At 39.9% G+C, this 16,496-nt stretch overlaps 2 protein-coding genes across 2 annotated transcripts in view; one reads left to right on the top strand and one right to left on the bottom strand.

The window, feature by feature from the left end:
• Positions 1 to 2,156: 2,156 nt before the first annotated feature.
• On the top strand, positions 2,157 to 3,380 carry her3 (hairy-related 3). The gene is made up of 4 exons (XM_012877176.3): positions 2,157 to 2,252; positions 2,333 to 2,428; positions 2,522 to 2,603; positions 2,701 to 3,380. The coding sequence occupies exons 1-4, from the start codon at positions 2,205 to 2,207 to the stop codon at positions 3,183 to 3,185; spliced, it is 711 nt and encodes a 236-aa protein (XP_012732630.2). The 5' UTR covers positions 2,157 to 2,204; the 3' UTR covers positions 3,186 to 3,380.
• A 5,417-nt stretch (positions 3,381 to 8,797) lies between these two features.
• Positions 8,798 to 16,496, bottom strand: part of LOC105936434 (probable G-protein coupled receptor 153) — a 31,959-nt gene continuing 24,260 nt past the window's right edge. The window contains exons 5-6 of the mRNA XM_012877297.3: positions 14,157 to 14,341; positions 8,798 to 12,179 (exon numbers count right to left, since the gene is read on the bottom strand). Coding sequence (XP_012732751.1) covers positions 11,334 to 12,179; positions 14,157 to 14,341 — 1,031 coding nt within the window. The 3' untranslated portion in view covers positions 8,798 to 11,333. The remainder of the gene's footprint in view (positions 12,180 to 14,156; positions 14,342 to 16,496) is intronic.

Here is a 16,496-nt window from a genome sequence, read left to right as displayed (position 1 = left end):
TAAACAGTCAGAATGATGACCAGAGGACATGATATTTATACTGTGATGATTTGAAGTGCTTTATAAATCTCTAAAGGAATCAAATGAATAAAAAATATGGGGTATAGCGGAGAAGAATATGGTTATCTTATCAAAAACCTAACCATATTGTTCAGTCTATCATCCTAAAATGTATTTCACAGCTGCAAACCTACATGTTCACTATCCCCCTAAATTGACATACTGTAATGGTACAGCATTAATCAGAGAAACAGATAAGAAGTCCATAACAACTGGAGAAGCTGCAGTGATCCAGAGCTCACATGGGAGAGTTTGTCAACAAAGACAGTCTGTAGTTTTGTGCTCCATAAGTCTGGTCTGTATGAAAGACTGACAAGAAAAAAGGCACTGTGAAAAGAAAGTCACATGAAAACCTGACTGCTGCTCTCAAATACGTGGAAAAGGTGTCCTGCTCCGTTGATACCAGCATTGAACTTTTTGGCCTACATGAAAAACACCATTTGTGGTGATAGACTTAGACTGCACATTACCTATCACCCTCATTTAAATTCTTAGGGGGTGGCAGCATCATGCTGTGGGGATGGGTTTCTTCAGTAGGGGCAGGGAAGCTGGTAGAAATGGATAAGAGGATGAATGGAGGTAAATACAAGACAATACTGGAAGAAAACTTGTTGGGAAGAGGCTATAGCCCAGAGACTGGGGGTAGAGGCCCATAGTCCTCCTGTGGAACCAACTCCCAGTTTTGGTCTGTGAGGCAGACACCGTGTCTACTTTTAAGACTAAGCTTAAAACTTTCCCTTTTGACAAAGCTTATAGTTAGTGGCTTATTGAGCTATCACTGTAGTTATGCTGCTATAGGCTTAGGATGCTGGAGGACATCAGGGTTTATTTCTCTCACTCTGCTGAGTTCTCCTACTGTTCTCCATTTTGCATTGTCTTTAATTATTTCAGCTTTTAACTTTTTGCTCTCTCTCTTTTATCTTCATAGTAGGTACACCTGGTCTGACATTCTGTTAGCTGTGACATCATCCAGGAAAGACAGATCACCCACTATTACCATCTAATGTAGAACATATTACTGGTTTAAAGTGTGCTTCTGTGCTTTTTTTGTCTCTCTTGCTGTGTCTTTGCTCTGTCTTCTGTATCCCCCAGTCGGTCGAGGCAGATGACCGTTCATACTGAGCCTGGTTCTGCTGGAGGTTTTTCCTTCACGTTTAAGGGGAGTTTTTCTTTCCACTGTCGCTTCATGCTTGCTCGGTGGACAATGCAGACGACTCTCCCTGTGGCTCTACGCTTCTTCAGGAGGAGTGAATGCTGCTTGTCAAGACTTTGATGCAACCACCTGGGTTCCCTTAGATAGGATTTTTTTTGTGACCAATCTGTATAATCTGGCCCAACCTGTATAATCTGAATTAATTTGACTTTGTAAAGTGCTTTGAGATTAATATGTTTCATGAATTGGTGCTATATATATAAAATTGAATTAAATTAAATTCTGAGTGTACAACAACCCTAAACACAGAGCCAGAGCTATAATGAAATGCATTAGACCAAAGCACATTCATTAGACTGGCCTAGTCAAAGTTTAGGCCTCAGTTCAATTGAGAATCTGTGGCAAGACTTGAAAATTTCCAATCACAGAGCCTCTCCATCCAACACAACTGTTCTGGATCTATGGTAAACGAAGGAAAAACCAAAAAAAAAAAAAATCAGACTCCAGATGTTAAACGTTGGTAAGTGCATATGTTGCTGTAACTGCAGCACATATCATATCTATTATATATTGACCTTAGAGAGCTGAATGCATATGCACACTCTCATAACTTTAATTCTGAAAAGGAAAAAAAAAAGGTTTAACCTTGATCCTGTCCATTACACTTGATAATGAATTACTGTTTATCTTTCGTATAAAATACACTCGGGATTTAGGGCGAGAAAAAGAGATATGAACGGTTTTTTTCACGATACTGCTTTTAAAGTAGTATTAAAATATTTGCTTTCTGGTGTTGTTGTGGATCGGTGGTTGGTGGCCGGTGAGTGACGTCATTGATGCTCATTTGAGCGCAGGAGACAGGCGGGATTGTTGGTATTGACATGTTAAGTGGGTACTTCTATATAAATTTGCTCCAGATCCCCCACTCGGGCCAGCAGAGACGGAGAGAGTTTAACCTCAAGCAGAGTAAACCGAAACCAGAACTAAAAGGATGGTGGCAACATCAGACTGTGGCGAAAAAGGCAAACCTGGAAACAAGGTACAAACTTGGTTAAACTCGGTGGGATAAACCCTAAGAAGCAAAGTACAATAATTAACCTAAGTATTACTTTTTTGTAGGTTTCTAAACCACTCATGGAGAAGAAACGAAGAGCGCGGATAAACCAGTGTCTGGATGAGTTAAAATCTATTCTGGAGAGCTTCTACAGCAGCAGTGTGAGCATCTGTACAGTTTTATTTATTTATTTATTTTTACTTTTGACTGATCCAAATGTGACCGTGTCTTTAAAATGTTTTTTATCTACTCAGATTCGAAAGCGCAAGCTGGAGAAGGCCGACATCCTGGAGCTCACAGTGAAACATCTGAGGAACCTCCAAAAGATACAGAGCGGTGGGTTATCAACTTTTTTTTTCTAAACGTTTAAACAAGTTCAACGCCATGCTTTAAGTTATGGTTAATATTATTTTCTATATTTGCGTCGCTGCAGGTTCCCTCGGCGCTTCGGAATTTCCTGATTACCAGCTGGGCTTCCGTAGCTGCCTGGCAAACGTCAACCACTACCTGCTGCTGGCAGATCACCTGAATGGGAGTGAGCGCTGGATGCTGTCGCAGCTCTCCAGCAAACTGTGTCCCTCTCGGCGGAGGGGGGAGTCCTCCAGCACCACGGACAGCGAGCCGGGCCAAACTGCGCCGCCGGAGGAGGCGCAAAACCTCCGGCTGTCCCGCGCACACGGACACGATGAGGGGAAACCGGACAGATCTGAGACTGCGAAACTCCAAGCGACCCACACGGTTTCTTCTTTACCCAGCGAGGATGCGTGCCGGTTATTTGACTCCAAACAGATTGTTTTTGTGCAGAAAGTTCCCGCCGGAGACATGGAGGCGCAAATGGCCAGTCACAAGAAACCCGAGTGCGTCAGTCCGGAGCATGAAGCTGGGAACACGGAGCTCAGAGTGTGGCGGCCTTGGTGATGCTGATGGGAAGCTCCGAAAGTTTATAATTGCACTATAGATTTTCATGTCATGATATTAAGCTGATGTATGTATTATTTTATTAATAAAACTCTCGAAACAGTGATTGTGTTGTTTATGAAACCTGATAAGACTGAATATCGTCGGAAACATGGTGAAGCTTCGACCCAACTCTTTGTTTGGTTAGACTGCTTTTTTGTTTTTAAACTCTTCCTGGTCTTCTTTATATCGGTAAGGTCATAAAAATCTGCTTTTGAAATCTGTTTTCATTTAGAGGTCAGAAAATTGATCAAAAAAACCTCAACAAACACGTATGGAAATTCTAATAAACGTACGTGTGGAGATCCGACCCAATGGCGCAAAGAGTCGCATTTTTTCACAGAGCTATAGAAAAACACACTAAGCAACGGGTACTGAAAACAAAGTATTATAACTGGCCCAAGAGAATAAAATATGTTCCAAATGTCGGAAAGGAAGGAAAATCGTGAAGAAAGTGAACCAAACTGACACCCAAAGACGACTGGAATAAAAAGAGAAACATTTCGAAACGAAATTAAGTTGAATGATTTTGCAGATTCTTACATGCAAAAGGCTGTTACAATACAACCAATAAATGTAGAATTCAGGTATATTAATCAGCATCTCCTTACGTAATGTATTTAACTAATTTGCCAGCGAAGACGCTGAAAAAGTCAGTTAAATGTTAGCCAGTTCTTAAGAGATGCTTAGTTAATCAGTTTTGTATTGCGGTGTTACAAATAAACTTTTTTTTTAATAAGCTAACATGCTTGAAGGACATAAATATTTAACATCCTTCAAAGTTGATTTGTACAGCGACACAGGCTGGATCTGAAACTTACAAGAAATCCTTAACTTGGTACAAAATGGAAAGAATAAAACTAAATAAAGAAACATCCTTTTCATAAAATGAATGCAGATAATAAAATAATAACAACAACGAGGTGTTGTGGTGAAAAGCCCTGGGTCTGAATGTTATCAACCCATTAAAAGAAAAGCCACTAAAACGACGCACAAAACAACTTAAATGACAACCACAATGCTTGACAATATAATCAAATGCACGGTTTCGGTGTCTTCATTCCTCTTTTCCTACAGTTGTTCTTCTGAAGTTTTATCTTTCTTTCTCCGCGTCTTAATTTCTTATTCACTTCTTCCACCCTAAAAAGGGAAATAAACCACACTGGAAGAATTTGCGGGCTCTCCTCTTCCATTCTTCTCCACTTTCACGCATAAGTAGCGAAACAGGAGCGGGGAAATCGGATGCTTGTCGGACAGCACGGCGATTTTCTGCTATAAGCTGCAAATTACACGCCAGGATCCTTCATTAAAGTTCACTAGAGCTGGAGCTGGTGGCTCGAGGAGGACAATAATGCATTTATCCCAGTGCTGGGTGTGACTTCAGAGATTTTAAGACACATTAATGGTGACCAATCCCAACTATATAACAACTATAAAACGATAAAATCTTGATTCATCAGCAATATGTATTTTTTTTTCTTCAGTTAAACTAACGCGCATCATGTCGTAAATAGCGCAAAAACTGCGCAAAAAGGTTTTCATGCCCATGTCCTATTCCTGTTGCAGTGAATTTCAGTGGAGTTTTGATGCACTACTCGAGGCCAGTTTATCCTGTATATTGAAATCTAACATCTATTAGTGTTACACATTATCCTGCTGTGCTGCGCTGACTGTGGTCTGCAGGTCCCCGTAAAAAGGACCAGATTTATCAGTCAGCTCCCATAAAGCGCCCTTTGGTTTAGTTTTCTTCCGCTGCTTTGGCAGGACTGTCATAAAACGTCTCTCTATCCTGGGAAGGATGGCACCGTACAGCGAGGAGAATCGCAGAAACGCCCACGTCTCTTTCAAATGTTGAAAAGTGAAAGGACGCGTCTGCCTCCCACAAGAAGCTCGCTCCTCTCCGGGACGGGAACAAAGTCGATTCATCAGTTATCTCAAACCAGAAGAAAAATCATCTTTCTGTTACTCGCTCACAAGGAATATCTGCGTGGTTCTAAATCTTTGCTTGATCGGATCAGCTCCTAAGGAGCCGCCTGGAAAAGCTCCCCCACACCATCAAAGTCAAAGGCACTCCGTTAATAAGCCCTCTGAGGCCATGTGGCACAAGGAAAGTTTGTTTAATGCAATAAAGGGAATGTCACACGGCGAGGGGACTGAATGCACTTCAACTTTTTCTTGGGACTTCTATGAACTCGTCCACACATTGTGTCAGTCCCCGAGTCTGCTCGAGCAGAATAGGGACGCATGAGAACCGAAGGGAGGCAGAGAATCCTGTATTAGCATGAGACTGAAGTCAGTCAGGCGAGATTAAAGAGTCAGACCAGGATGGAGTGCGCTCCAGACCAAGGGCGCAAATTCACCTTTATTTATTTTTCCTTCTTCTTTTCTTTTTTTTTTCTTTTTTTTTTTTTTTTTTGAGTGTGGGGGGGGGGGGGGGGGGATAAATGCACTGTTGTAAAATGTAATACTGAACTCTTGGTATTTCCCTTGGTTGGCATAGCATGGCTGAATGTCTTTAACAATCACCATAGAGGAATGATTACCATCTGATTCAGATGATCTGAATCAGAAAAAGCAAATATCCGATCAAGTAATCCAGCCATGGTTCAACTTTTCTTTTTGTGCTTTCACTGTTTTTCACTCTCTCTCTCTCTTCCCTGTCTGTTGTCACTTGCTCTGCTCTCTGCTGTCTCTCTCAGTCTTAGTGGCGTTCAGTCCCACCACCTCCTTCTTCACTTATTTAGCAGCTTCTGATAGCCTATCACTCAGAGGGTTAAAAATAGTAGACATATCTGTTACTATCAAAAAAAAGCTAAAATCTGTCGAAACAATTTAGCTAGTGTAGTTAGTTTTTCGTTTGCATGGCATTACAAGGCAGACTGTTACTCTAGGCAAAAATCCTTCCAGGGGAGTACAACATGGGGGGACATGGGGGGTTTGGACTCCAATGGCATGATAAGTGGGGCACTAAAACTCAACACCTGTTAGCAGCAACACATTTTTTGTGATGCATACAACCTGACTTTGATCAATTCTAAGTTAAACAGGTAAATTAACTTAAACCAGCATACTAGAAAATACATTTTATATAAGCTAGGTGTAATTTAAAGGCATACTATGCAACATTTTTCAGTTAATTAATGTGTTCCATACCGTTTTGGATGATTAAATGAGTCAATTCAGGTCGAACAAAGGTTTTCTCGGCCGCCCTGGTGGTCTGTGGGGGAAATACCGCACTTGCAATTGCAGGAGCTCTCGGCCCGCACACACAGGCTCAGAAGTCTCGTGCAAGACCGCGAGAGTCGGTCTTGCTTTACGGCGAGAACTCCATGTGTTTTTGCCCTGCCATTCACTATATGCACGCGCGAAAGCAACAACAAAGAACCGCGTGTTAACGTCAAATAAACATGCAAGCATATCGAGTTTTATTATTATTATTTTTTTTTTTTTTTTTTTATGTTGGCGAGACGCTACCGCGGTGGCGGCGGCTGCCGCGGCTTGGCGAGGCGGCGGTGGTAGCGTCTCGCCAATATAAAATAATAGTAATAATAAAACTGGCGAGGCGGCCGCGGCGGCCACGGCTTGGCGAGGCAGCGACTGCGGCTTGGCGAGGCGGGCGGCGGTAGCGTCTCGCCAACATAAAAAAAAAAAAAAAAATAATAATAATTAAAAAAACTGACGAGGTGGCGGCGGTGGCCGCCGCCTCGCCAAGATAGCGCTGCGGGAAGCTTGATGTTCATACCTTCACTGTGTTAGTCATTGTTTGTACTGCCGTTTTTTCCACTTTTCGTTGCGTTCGCCTGTCTGCTAAGCTCAAAACAACCGCGCCTTGCTTGACGGAGAAACCAGAACAGCTGAGCATCTTTACGACAGTGCACTTTTACTTTCGCCCTCTGGGGGGAGCCTCGCCGGAAAATCAACCCCGGTTGCATAGTATACCATTAATAATTAATTTAGATCTAATTTTTAGATCTAAAGCTATAAATAAAGGCTCACTCATATTGTTCATTTATTGAGACTGAGATCAGAAAAGATTCACATCAATCCTTCAATGAGCCAGCAGGGACAAACAACACTAGATTTATTTTTGCTTTTAGTTTCCACTTTCCTATGTTGTTTAAATTTTCCCCACATTTCATTCCAACTGCTTCTTTTACTTGTTTTTATTCTGTTTTTATTTTACAATGTTTTAATCATGTAAAGCACTTTGCATTGTCCTTGTACTGAAATGTGTTATACAGATAGATTTGCCTTGCCTTGATGGTCGCACACTATCCGGCAGAACGTAAATGTAACGTGTGCAATTCCAGCACCTTGATTGGACGATCCGAGCTTGGGGCCAGAGGATTTGTGCCCCACATCTGACTACTTACAGTGTGTTGGGCATGCGTACTGTGATTTCAGATGTCCGTTGTACAAACGGTGGGCCGGCCCCAATATCAAGACGACTCAAGAGGATTTAGTCTATGAGCTTGTCAGTTTTCTGGCAGACTTAGATATCTAGACACAAATGTTTCTAATAGAATTTTATTGGTAAGGGAGTCTGTCTTTTTTCACAATATGAACAATCCTGTCCCACTGATTATTGTGAATACCCTGGACAGGTCGGCATTGAACTAAATGCACTTAATTTTCCTGTTAATATATCAGTGTTCAATAAATTGAACATAAATATAATATTTGGCTGGTTTTGTTGATTGAATGACTTTGAGCATTAATTTCAAAGTAATAAATATCGATATTGGAGTCAAATCAAATCAAGCTGACTTATATTGAGAATCGTATTGCATCGTAAGGTATATATCGAGAATTGTATCGAATCGGCTCATCCTAGATGATCCCTGCCGTAATAAATAAATAAATAAATATATATATATATATATATATATATATATATATATATATATAGATATATATATATATATATATATATATATATATACACATACATATATATATATATATATATATATATATATATATATATATATATATATATATATATATATATATAAAGCTGACCTAACACTAAACCACCAGTTTCCACATGTATCCAATGAACAAATACAAGAAAGATTCTGAGTATACACCCGTAAGTATTTTCATGTGAATTTAATTATTTCATGTTAACAAAGTCATCAGCTCAACAAAAAAATACTTATTTAACGTTTTTACGTCATTCATATTTGAGTAATAAAGTTCTGAATATGTCACAAAAAGTATTGTAAACACAACAAAATGGATATATATAATTGTAACATAGCAAAATTTGTGCGAGCTGATTTGCTTCCCACAAGAAAACATGTTTGAGCAAAACCTTTTAACTGAATAGCCTGACATTGGTGAGAAATGCACAAACACATGAAATTCAAACAAAACAGTTTCGTCGAAGTCCGCTCCAGTGTTGGATCTGGCATCTCCACCTGCCCGAGTGCTACTTTATTGTTCAACAGAGATAGAAAAAACAGATTTTCTGACAAATAAAGGTGTAAAGGGGGATAATTGTAGTTCTTCATGCCAATTGAAAAAGCTGCACTGTATTTGTGTAAATACATTCACAGTTACTATCAAAGCTCCCAACTGCATCTTCTAATAACTGTCAGTATTCATACCATTATTCAGTAAGTCATAACTCTGGAAAAGAGGAAATACAGTATTGTTTGTTTATTTACCTGGGATTTAAGCAGTAAGCTGCATGTGGTCACTTTTCAGTAAGGGTGCTGCTGTGTTAGAATGTCTTTACATCATTGTGCATTTCACCCTCAGAAAACCTTTATCAAAAATTTTATTTGAAATAATAAAGTCCCTGCAAATGTATACCTGCCCCCTGAGCTTTTTCAAACTTTGTCACGTGACAACCACAGACATCAGTGTGTTTTTATGAAATTCTGCGTGACAGACCAACACAAAGAAATCCATAAACGTGAAGCAGAAGGAAGATTATTTGATTTTGTCCATTTCTGTTTATGAATGACAACCTAAAACGTTTGGCCTACAGTTCAGCCCCATTTACGCCGATACCCATAAATAAAATCCAGTTCAACCAGCTGCTTTCAGGAGAAGATTGCAGGATGGCAAAAATAACATTATCCTTTAAAGAAAGCCATAAGAGGTCTTGTCTCTGGAAGCAGCACAAACACTGAACAAACGTAGAAGAAGGGGCCTCTGGTCAAATCGGATTGAATTAGATTTTTTTTTCAATGCCATATGTGGCAGGAAACTAAAACAACACGTCAACCTGAACACACCATGTCCACGGTGAAATGATACAATGGTAGCATCGTGCTGTGGGAATCTTACCAAATACAGAGAAGCTGGTCTGAGTTGTTGGGAAGATGGATGGTGACAAATACAAGGCAGGCCCAGAAGAAAATCCAAGAGGCCGAAAAAATACTTAAGACTGGGATGGGATGTGCATCTCCCAGAAGTTCCACAACCCTAAATCTACAACCAGAGCTGCAACAAAGGGTTTACGTCAAAGCATATCCATGTGTACGAATACCCCAGTCCAAATCCAGACCTAAACACTAAATCAAAAAGAAGGATATGTGTGAAGAGTTGAAAATTTATGTTCACTGACGCTCTCTGTCCAATCTGATCCAATCTGAATGGGCAGAGATTTATGTCTATAGATGCACCATAGGGTCACATCTCTGCAGACCTGCAGCTGTAACTACAGTCACAGCCACCAGTAGTTCTACAAAGTATGGAGTCAGGGACACTATATACAAAATGAAAGCAATGTATATTTTCGTTCCACCTTGTAAATCCTTCGTATTGATTTATTATAAAGTAATAAGATACACAGAGGTTTGTGGTTGTAACAAGATAAAATGTGAGAAATCTCCAAGGGCATGACACATCTCTCTAAAGGATTATTAAGGGATATTTAGGTTTAATCTTCAATTTATTGTGTAGAGTTCAAACAGGGGAATTAAGAAAAACATACATCAGATAGACAAAACCTTTTGTAGTAGGTTCATTCATACTCACATTTCTTTTAGGAAATAAAGTAAATCATGCTTTTGCTGAAGGAGGTGACTTATTGTAGAAATCTAGCTCCAGTTTAAGGTTCCTAATTTGTGCTTTTTATTTTGTTGATTTAAGTAAATAGGCTAAAATTATAGTGCATCTGAATGAAAACAAAGTGTGAAGTCAGGGTTTTGAGGATCAGCAGGGAGAGTATAAAACACAATTTGCATATTAAGTCTTAAAAGCTGTTTGTTATGTTATGAGCTACATTTGTGCCTCATTATCACCAAAGGCAAGTAAGCTAAACCTTTCAGAGGAATTGTATTACGCAAACAGAAATCCCCAAAACATAAATATCCAATATTTTTCATATATACATAACATCTGTATACTATTAAAAAAAATAACTTTTTATATATATATATTAGAAAGGAAGGGTCTTCACGTTCTCAATAGTTCACAGAATCCGTTACTGGGCAACTCTTTGTGTGGGATTAAAACTCATTTTCCATTATATGAGAGAAACTGTTTAATAAAAAGTTGTATGTCATGAATGCAAATTCAAAAACAAAAATTGATTCTAAATGATTCTTGCGCTTAAGTATAGCTAAAGGAAAATGTGCTGTTTTCAGGGAAGCCTGTGTTCATACCACACAACAAAAGCACACAGTTATTACAGACCAAATAAAACCCAACTCAAGTTCAAGGTTTTAAAGGAAAACAAAGGAGTCGATAAAAAAAAAAACATCCTCACCAATGCACATGGAAATGTTTCATCCTCCTATTAGAACCAAACAGCAAAAACAAGGTTCAGGAATGATCACACAATTAAAAATAGTTCCTTTGTGTCAGTGCTAGCAGAAAAGTGCTCCTCAATGGAGATTTTGTGTTGTGACAGATAAATAGCTGGACTGACTAATATTGTCACCAGCCACACAGGAAATCAAGGCCCAGTCAGAAAATAGGTCCTAAGGCCATCTAGGGTCAGCGGATGTTCATCTCTGGTGGGTAATAAAACTGAAAGTGGCACAAGTAAAAAGGTTGATATGTTCCAGCATGGCACTTTTCTGAACCCACAGATCTTATTCCAATTAGATATTAGGTCCTAGTATTTATATCAACATGGGGGCTTTGCCTTCAGGTGGTGGAGCCAACAGAATCAGAGTGAAAGGTGATGTATCCCGAGGACGATGCTGAGGGTGTGCTTACAAAACTGTTCGTGCAGCCTCTGCTCTCAGCCTTGCTGAGGTGCTTCTGTTTCACCCAGTCCGCTCCAGTGCTGGATCTGGCACCCCCACCTGTCCTGGGCCTACTGCCAGAGTGCCCTGCAGTCCTCTCCCTGCGTCCGGGCGAGCCCGCTCCGTCCTGCTGTCTCCCGTCACGCTGGCTTTTACTGCAGCCTTTCCCTGAGCCACAGGCCCCATGGCTCATCTTACCGGGCGACCTGTCGGGTTTGGGCGAACCCTCCGGTGAGCTGCCCCTGCTGCTGCTCCTCCTGTCCTCCGAGGGTCGCCTGAGCACCTGAGGCTCCCGCTCGAAGTCTGTGAGTGGAAAGTGGGGCAGAACGACAGCGTGCTGTTCATACACGTTGGGGATGAGGGAGATGGCGGAGGCCCGGCGCGGGCTCTTCCTGGGGCTCGGCACGGGAGTCTCGTCTATAAAGTTGATCACCTCGTCTCGGCTGAAGCACCGCAGCTCATCCTCGTAGCGCTCCCCGCCGCACACGATGCGGGGCAGGTGCTTGAGGGAATGCATGCTGTCCTCAGATCGCCGCCGCTTGCGGTGAGGGTGGTGATGATAGTGGCTCTCCTCGTGGTAGGAGACCAGGCTGCTCCTGCGCCTCTCGCGGCGCGGCAAGGTGGAGCTGTAGTGGGCAGTCACTATCACGTCCTCGGTGGAGCCCCATCGGTGCAGGTATGAGGGGATCTGGTCGCTGGTCCACATGTCTGTGTCGTCGTGGGAGTATCTTCTTGTAGGGGGCACCTAGAGGGAAGACACGAAACAAACCCTTCGCATTAGAAATGAACACGTTAAACACACAGAACATTAGGCTAACTCCGAGAAATATGGTAAATATGCTCATTACCGTTATCAGCATTTTTAATAACAAAGATTAATACATGTAGGATTTATCACTGCCATGTAAAGGTTTAGTGCAACCTAGATTTATCAGTAGCTCTAAGTACATTTTTATAGGCTGTTTACTGTGGTTGGCGAAGGACAAACTCTACCAAAAACAACTTAGATTGTTAATAGTACCCAGACTCAAAATTATATCCCACATGTAGAAATGTCAAGCTTTAAATTTTAGCATACAGGTATTCTACCTCTATGGTCTTATCTATGAAGGTTGATAGTTTCCTACTTGTTATACTCACATTGTGCTCTGACAATTATTCAAAGACAGTGGGTTTGTCAGGATCACGTCAAGAGCCTCAAGACTGATATCAGTCTGCCCCCCTGTGGTGTTTTTCAGTAAATGCAGAGAATTAAACAGCAGACGATACAGTAGCATTGAACTCTAAAGATGGGAGAGCTGGACAGCAGAGGGCAGCACAAGCTTTAGAATGAGTGAAGATGCCGGAGGGACGGGGAAACACAGACACAGGGCAGATAAAGCCAGGGAGGCTTTATCCTCCAATCAGAGACCTTGCAGTTGTGAAGTTCAGGCTTACATTTGATAAAGGTCTGATTCAAAACTGATCCGTTTCAGGAACGACACGACAAAGTCGACTGAGTCAAAGTTCTGTCAGTCGTCCTGTAGCTTAAACAATAAATGTATTTATCTTTTACGGTTTTTTTTTTATTTTTGGTTTGTTTTGCAATCACACAAGGATCAACTCAGCCTAATACTACTCTACAGCAAAAACAGATCTACTGATGACAAGCGAACACAAAGACGATGGATGGGAGACGGAGTTGGTATAATGGAGTGATGGCTACTGTATACATCTCTGTTTGATGACTTTTTAACTAGAGTCAAATTTACTTGCATTTGAAGTGTCCATCTTTCATACTGGACATCTGATGTGCTGGGCCAATTTAAAAAAAATTACTTTTCGGTAAGGCTACTTATAGAATGGGCCTCATGCAACTGTTTTTTTTTTTTTTTTTTACTTTTTTTTACTGTATGACACAAAGATGACACAGTACTACTGTCAGATGCTTTGTAAAATGTAATATTGTGTGGTTGGGACTTGCTGATTTTGACGTTTCATATCCTCACCACAGTCTTCTAGGACAGTTCGAGCTATTATTAAGTCTGTGGTTTAATAAACCTTAAAGTAGCATGAAATCAGAGAGGGGAGAATATAGTTATACAATAATTTTCAGAATTGAGTCAGTATGTGAATCAAAGCAGATGTCCTAATGCTGATTTTATTGAACTGCCCTGGAAGGCTGCATGTTTCAGCTGTGTTTCAGATGCAGGCTGAAAATGAGCTTTTCACAGCTCTCCATCTGACTGGGATGGAAGCTTGATCAAATGAACACAATGTTTTTTTCATTTATTGTCCTTTTTTTTGCAGAACATGAGCAGCATTTTTATATTGCTTCCCTGAAGCCTTGAGGAAAATCCTGAAACGTAGAAGGTAAGTCAGTTACCACACTCTTACCCTCTTATACAATAGCAATGCACTCAGTTTGTAAGTTTGTGACTGGGACACACTACTTGATAAATGAAGCACAGTTAATGTATTGATGGGACTACTGATGGTCATATTTACCAAACATTAGTCAGCCTGAATGTGTTTTAGATTCACGCTAAGAGAACAAAAAGGTAAAATAAAAAACAACAACAAAAAGAACTGTTGCAAATCAGAGATAGCATCACAGAATTTCTTTACTGATTCAATCAAGAGGCTACAAAGGCACACAAGGCCACTTCACCATGCATTTAATAATAAAGTTAAATTAATTCAACTTATGGAAAAAGGAAATGAAGAAAATTAATAAATATACCTGCAAATACTGCATTTTATCTTCCTGATGTTCCCTCAATGGATACCCTTGCAGAACCCCCCTTTCTAAGGTTGAGAACTCAAACTTGGCATTACGGTCTATCATCACGATTTCAGGCGCCGAGCTATAGTCATATGGTCTGTCATATATTAAGTCGGCATGAATTCCTCCATCTTGGCTGTTTTCTGCAAAGTGCAGAAAAGCACGGGCGTCAGGATTAGAGAGCAACGGACTCCATACACAAGACAGACAGACAGACAGACGAATAGATAGGAGAAACAAGTTCAATCGTTCTCTGATTCGTTGACTTTTCCTACGTGTATTCTCAGAAATTTAAACTACAAGCCCAAAAAATCTATCCTTTTAAAAGCAGGACCCAAATTGTTGCATATTTTCTGTGTGTTTTGCGAATTTTCCACATTCCAATAACTGTGTCATGTTGACTGCAGATCAATTGAAGATGGGTATAACATGATCTTGGGGCTAAATGTTGGCCAAATGGATGAAGGATGAGAGAAGCTATTTGCACAGGCAGCTTTCCATGCAAAGTTAGTAGCTTTGGAAAACAGGAAAACAATTCTTATACATACAACTGCGATGGGTTATACATGGCAAGCCCTCTGGAAAAAAAACAACAAACAAAAAAATAAAAAACAAGAGAACTGGGAGTGTTAATTATCATACATAATACGGACTGCCTTTTTAATGGCACCCTCTGGACAGTTTTCAGTTCTGAGCAAGTGTGTCAACAGAGGAAAAGGGTCAAAAGGTCTAGTGGGTTGGAAACAGGGCAGGAGGGGGTTCAGATAGGGTTGAGTTTAAACATCAAAGTCATCAGCTGGAGAAATATTTGGCCCAGTTCACGTTTCTATCTGCATTATGATTATCATGTGACCTCATTTTAGGAGCAGATTTAGTTAAAGTGTCTGTGTTTTCTTGGTGGCAAAGCAGATGTTGTGAGCCTTCAGATTTTAGACAATAAAAGACTGGTTTAATTTAAGTATCAATAAAGTGTTATTGAATTGAACTGAACTGAGATGAACTAAACTGAGTTGAAATGAATGACATTTAACTGAATAGAGCTGAACTGAACTGATCTGCACTGCCTGCTTGTATAGTACCTATGTGATGAAAGATGTAGGTCCACTCTCTGTTTTATCAGACTCTCTGATATGTGTCTAAGTGCCGTTTAACGTGTGTCTGCCTTTTAATGACTTTAGTCATTAGGTGACTCATCACTGCACAACTTAGAAAGAAGAAGCAAATAAAACAAAAACAAAAAAGATTAACAAAAACAACATAAGAATCATTAGATTTGAGGTGTTTTAGATTTGTAACCAATATTCAGTGTAATCTTTTCCTGACGTCAGGGAAATATGACCATCAAAGTGACATGAATACTTTTAACAGCATTAGATCGAGGTTCACTAAAAGGCGTCAAATGAACAAGGAACACTTTGTTCTATTGTTCTCTCAAGGGAGGACTGCCCACTTTATACCATTGCAATGAAAAGACAAAGAAATATATACTTTATTCAGCAATATACCTCTCTATATCTGTAATAGCCTAAGAGGATGAAAAAGTTCAGAAAATATGCATAGTTTAATAACACAGACACTTGTCGTTTCCATTTTTATTTCATAGCAAAGGTCACATGATAACATTTGACCTGTGATTTGAGATCCTGCTAAAATTAAAGAAAAGTAATCAAATGAACTTATTTACATATATTTTAACTACTGAAACTAGTCATGGACCAGTATAAGTTACAGCTTCAAAGCTCTTCTTTAAACTTTAGAAATGCGTGCCTGAGTAACTATTGTTTTCTATTGACTCCATGGCGCATAGAGTACACAGCACTGGCCCTCCCCAACTACTTGCTTGAAATTATAAGCTCTCAGAACAATATATATAAAGAAAAACTACTAAACCTATTCCATGTTCAGAAGAAAGACAAATTTTGGCGATCTGGAGATATTTTTATTGACAAAAAACATGTAGAGACGTGATGTAGAGTGTACAGTCAGCAACCTTCGAGAAGCATGTCTGTAAAGCATTTGACTGCAGGCTAGCCAGGAAAATTTAACAAACCAAAAGCTTGGTATATATATATATATATATATATATATATATATATATATATATATATATATATACAAAATTACAAACGGAATAATATTTAGTGCAATACGTACTTAAAAACCTCAAGATTTAGAAGCTCCTGTTTTTGTTGTTGAAGTAAACTGGTGAATAAACTGTACTACAGTCATACTAATTGTATTTCTTGCGTTTCTTAATCTGTTATATTACATTAGCAGCAGAATCTGTTTTAAATAATG

Source organism: Fundulus heteroclitus, unplaced genomic scaffold (genome assembly GCF_011125445.2).
Source record: "Fundulus heteroclitus isolate FHET01 unplaced genomic scaffold, MU-UCD_Fhet_4.1 scaffold_280, whole genome shotgun sequence".
Classification (NCBI taxonomy): domain Eukaryota; kingdom Metazoa; phylum Chordata; class Actinopteri; order Cyprinodontiformes; family Fundulidae; genus Fundulus; species Fundulus heteroclitus.
The sequence above is the reverse complement of the archived record's forward strand: the minus strand, read 5'-3'. Positions and strand labels throughout refer to the sequence as shown.

What these genes read in the sequence shown, in the direction of transcription:
- her3 (XM_012877176.3), top strand. Translation starts at nt 2,205, where the DNA reads ATGGTGGCAACATCAGACTGTGGCGAAAAAGGCAAACCTGGAAACAAG. An exon ending in AGAGCTTCTACAGCAGCAGT is followed by an intron (nt 2,429 to 2,521) that starts GTGAGCATCTGT and finishes TTATCTACTCAG; the next exon opens with ATTCGAAAGCGCAAGCTGGA. An exon ending in CCTCCAAAAGATACAGAGCG is followed by an intron (nt 2,604 to 2,700) that starts GTGGGTTATCAA and finishes GCGTCGCTGCAG; the next exon opens with GTTCCCTCGGCGCTTCGGAA.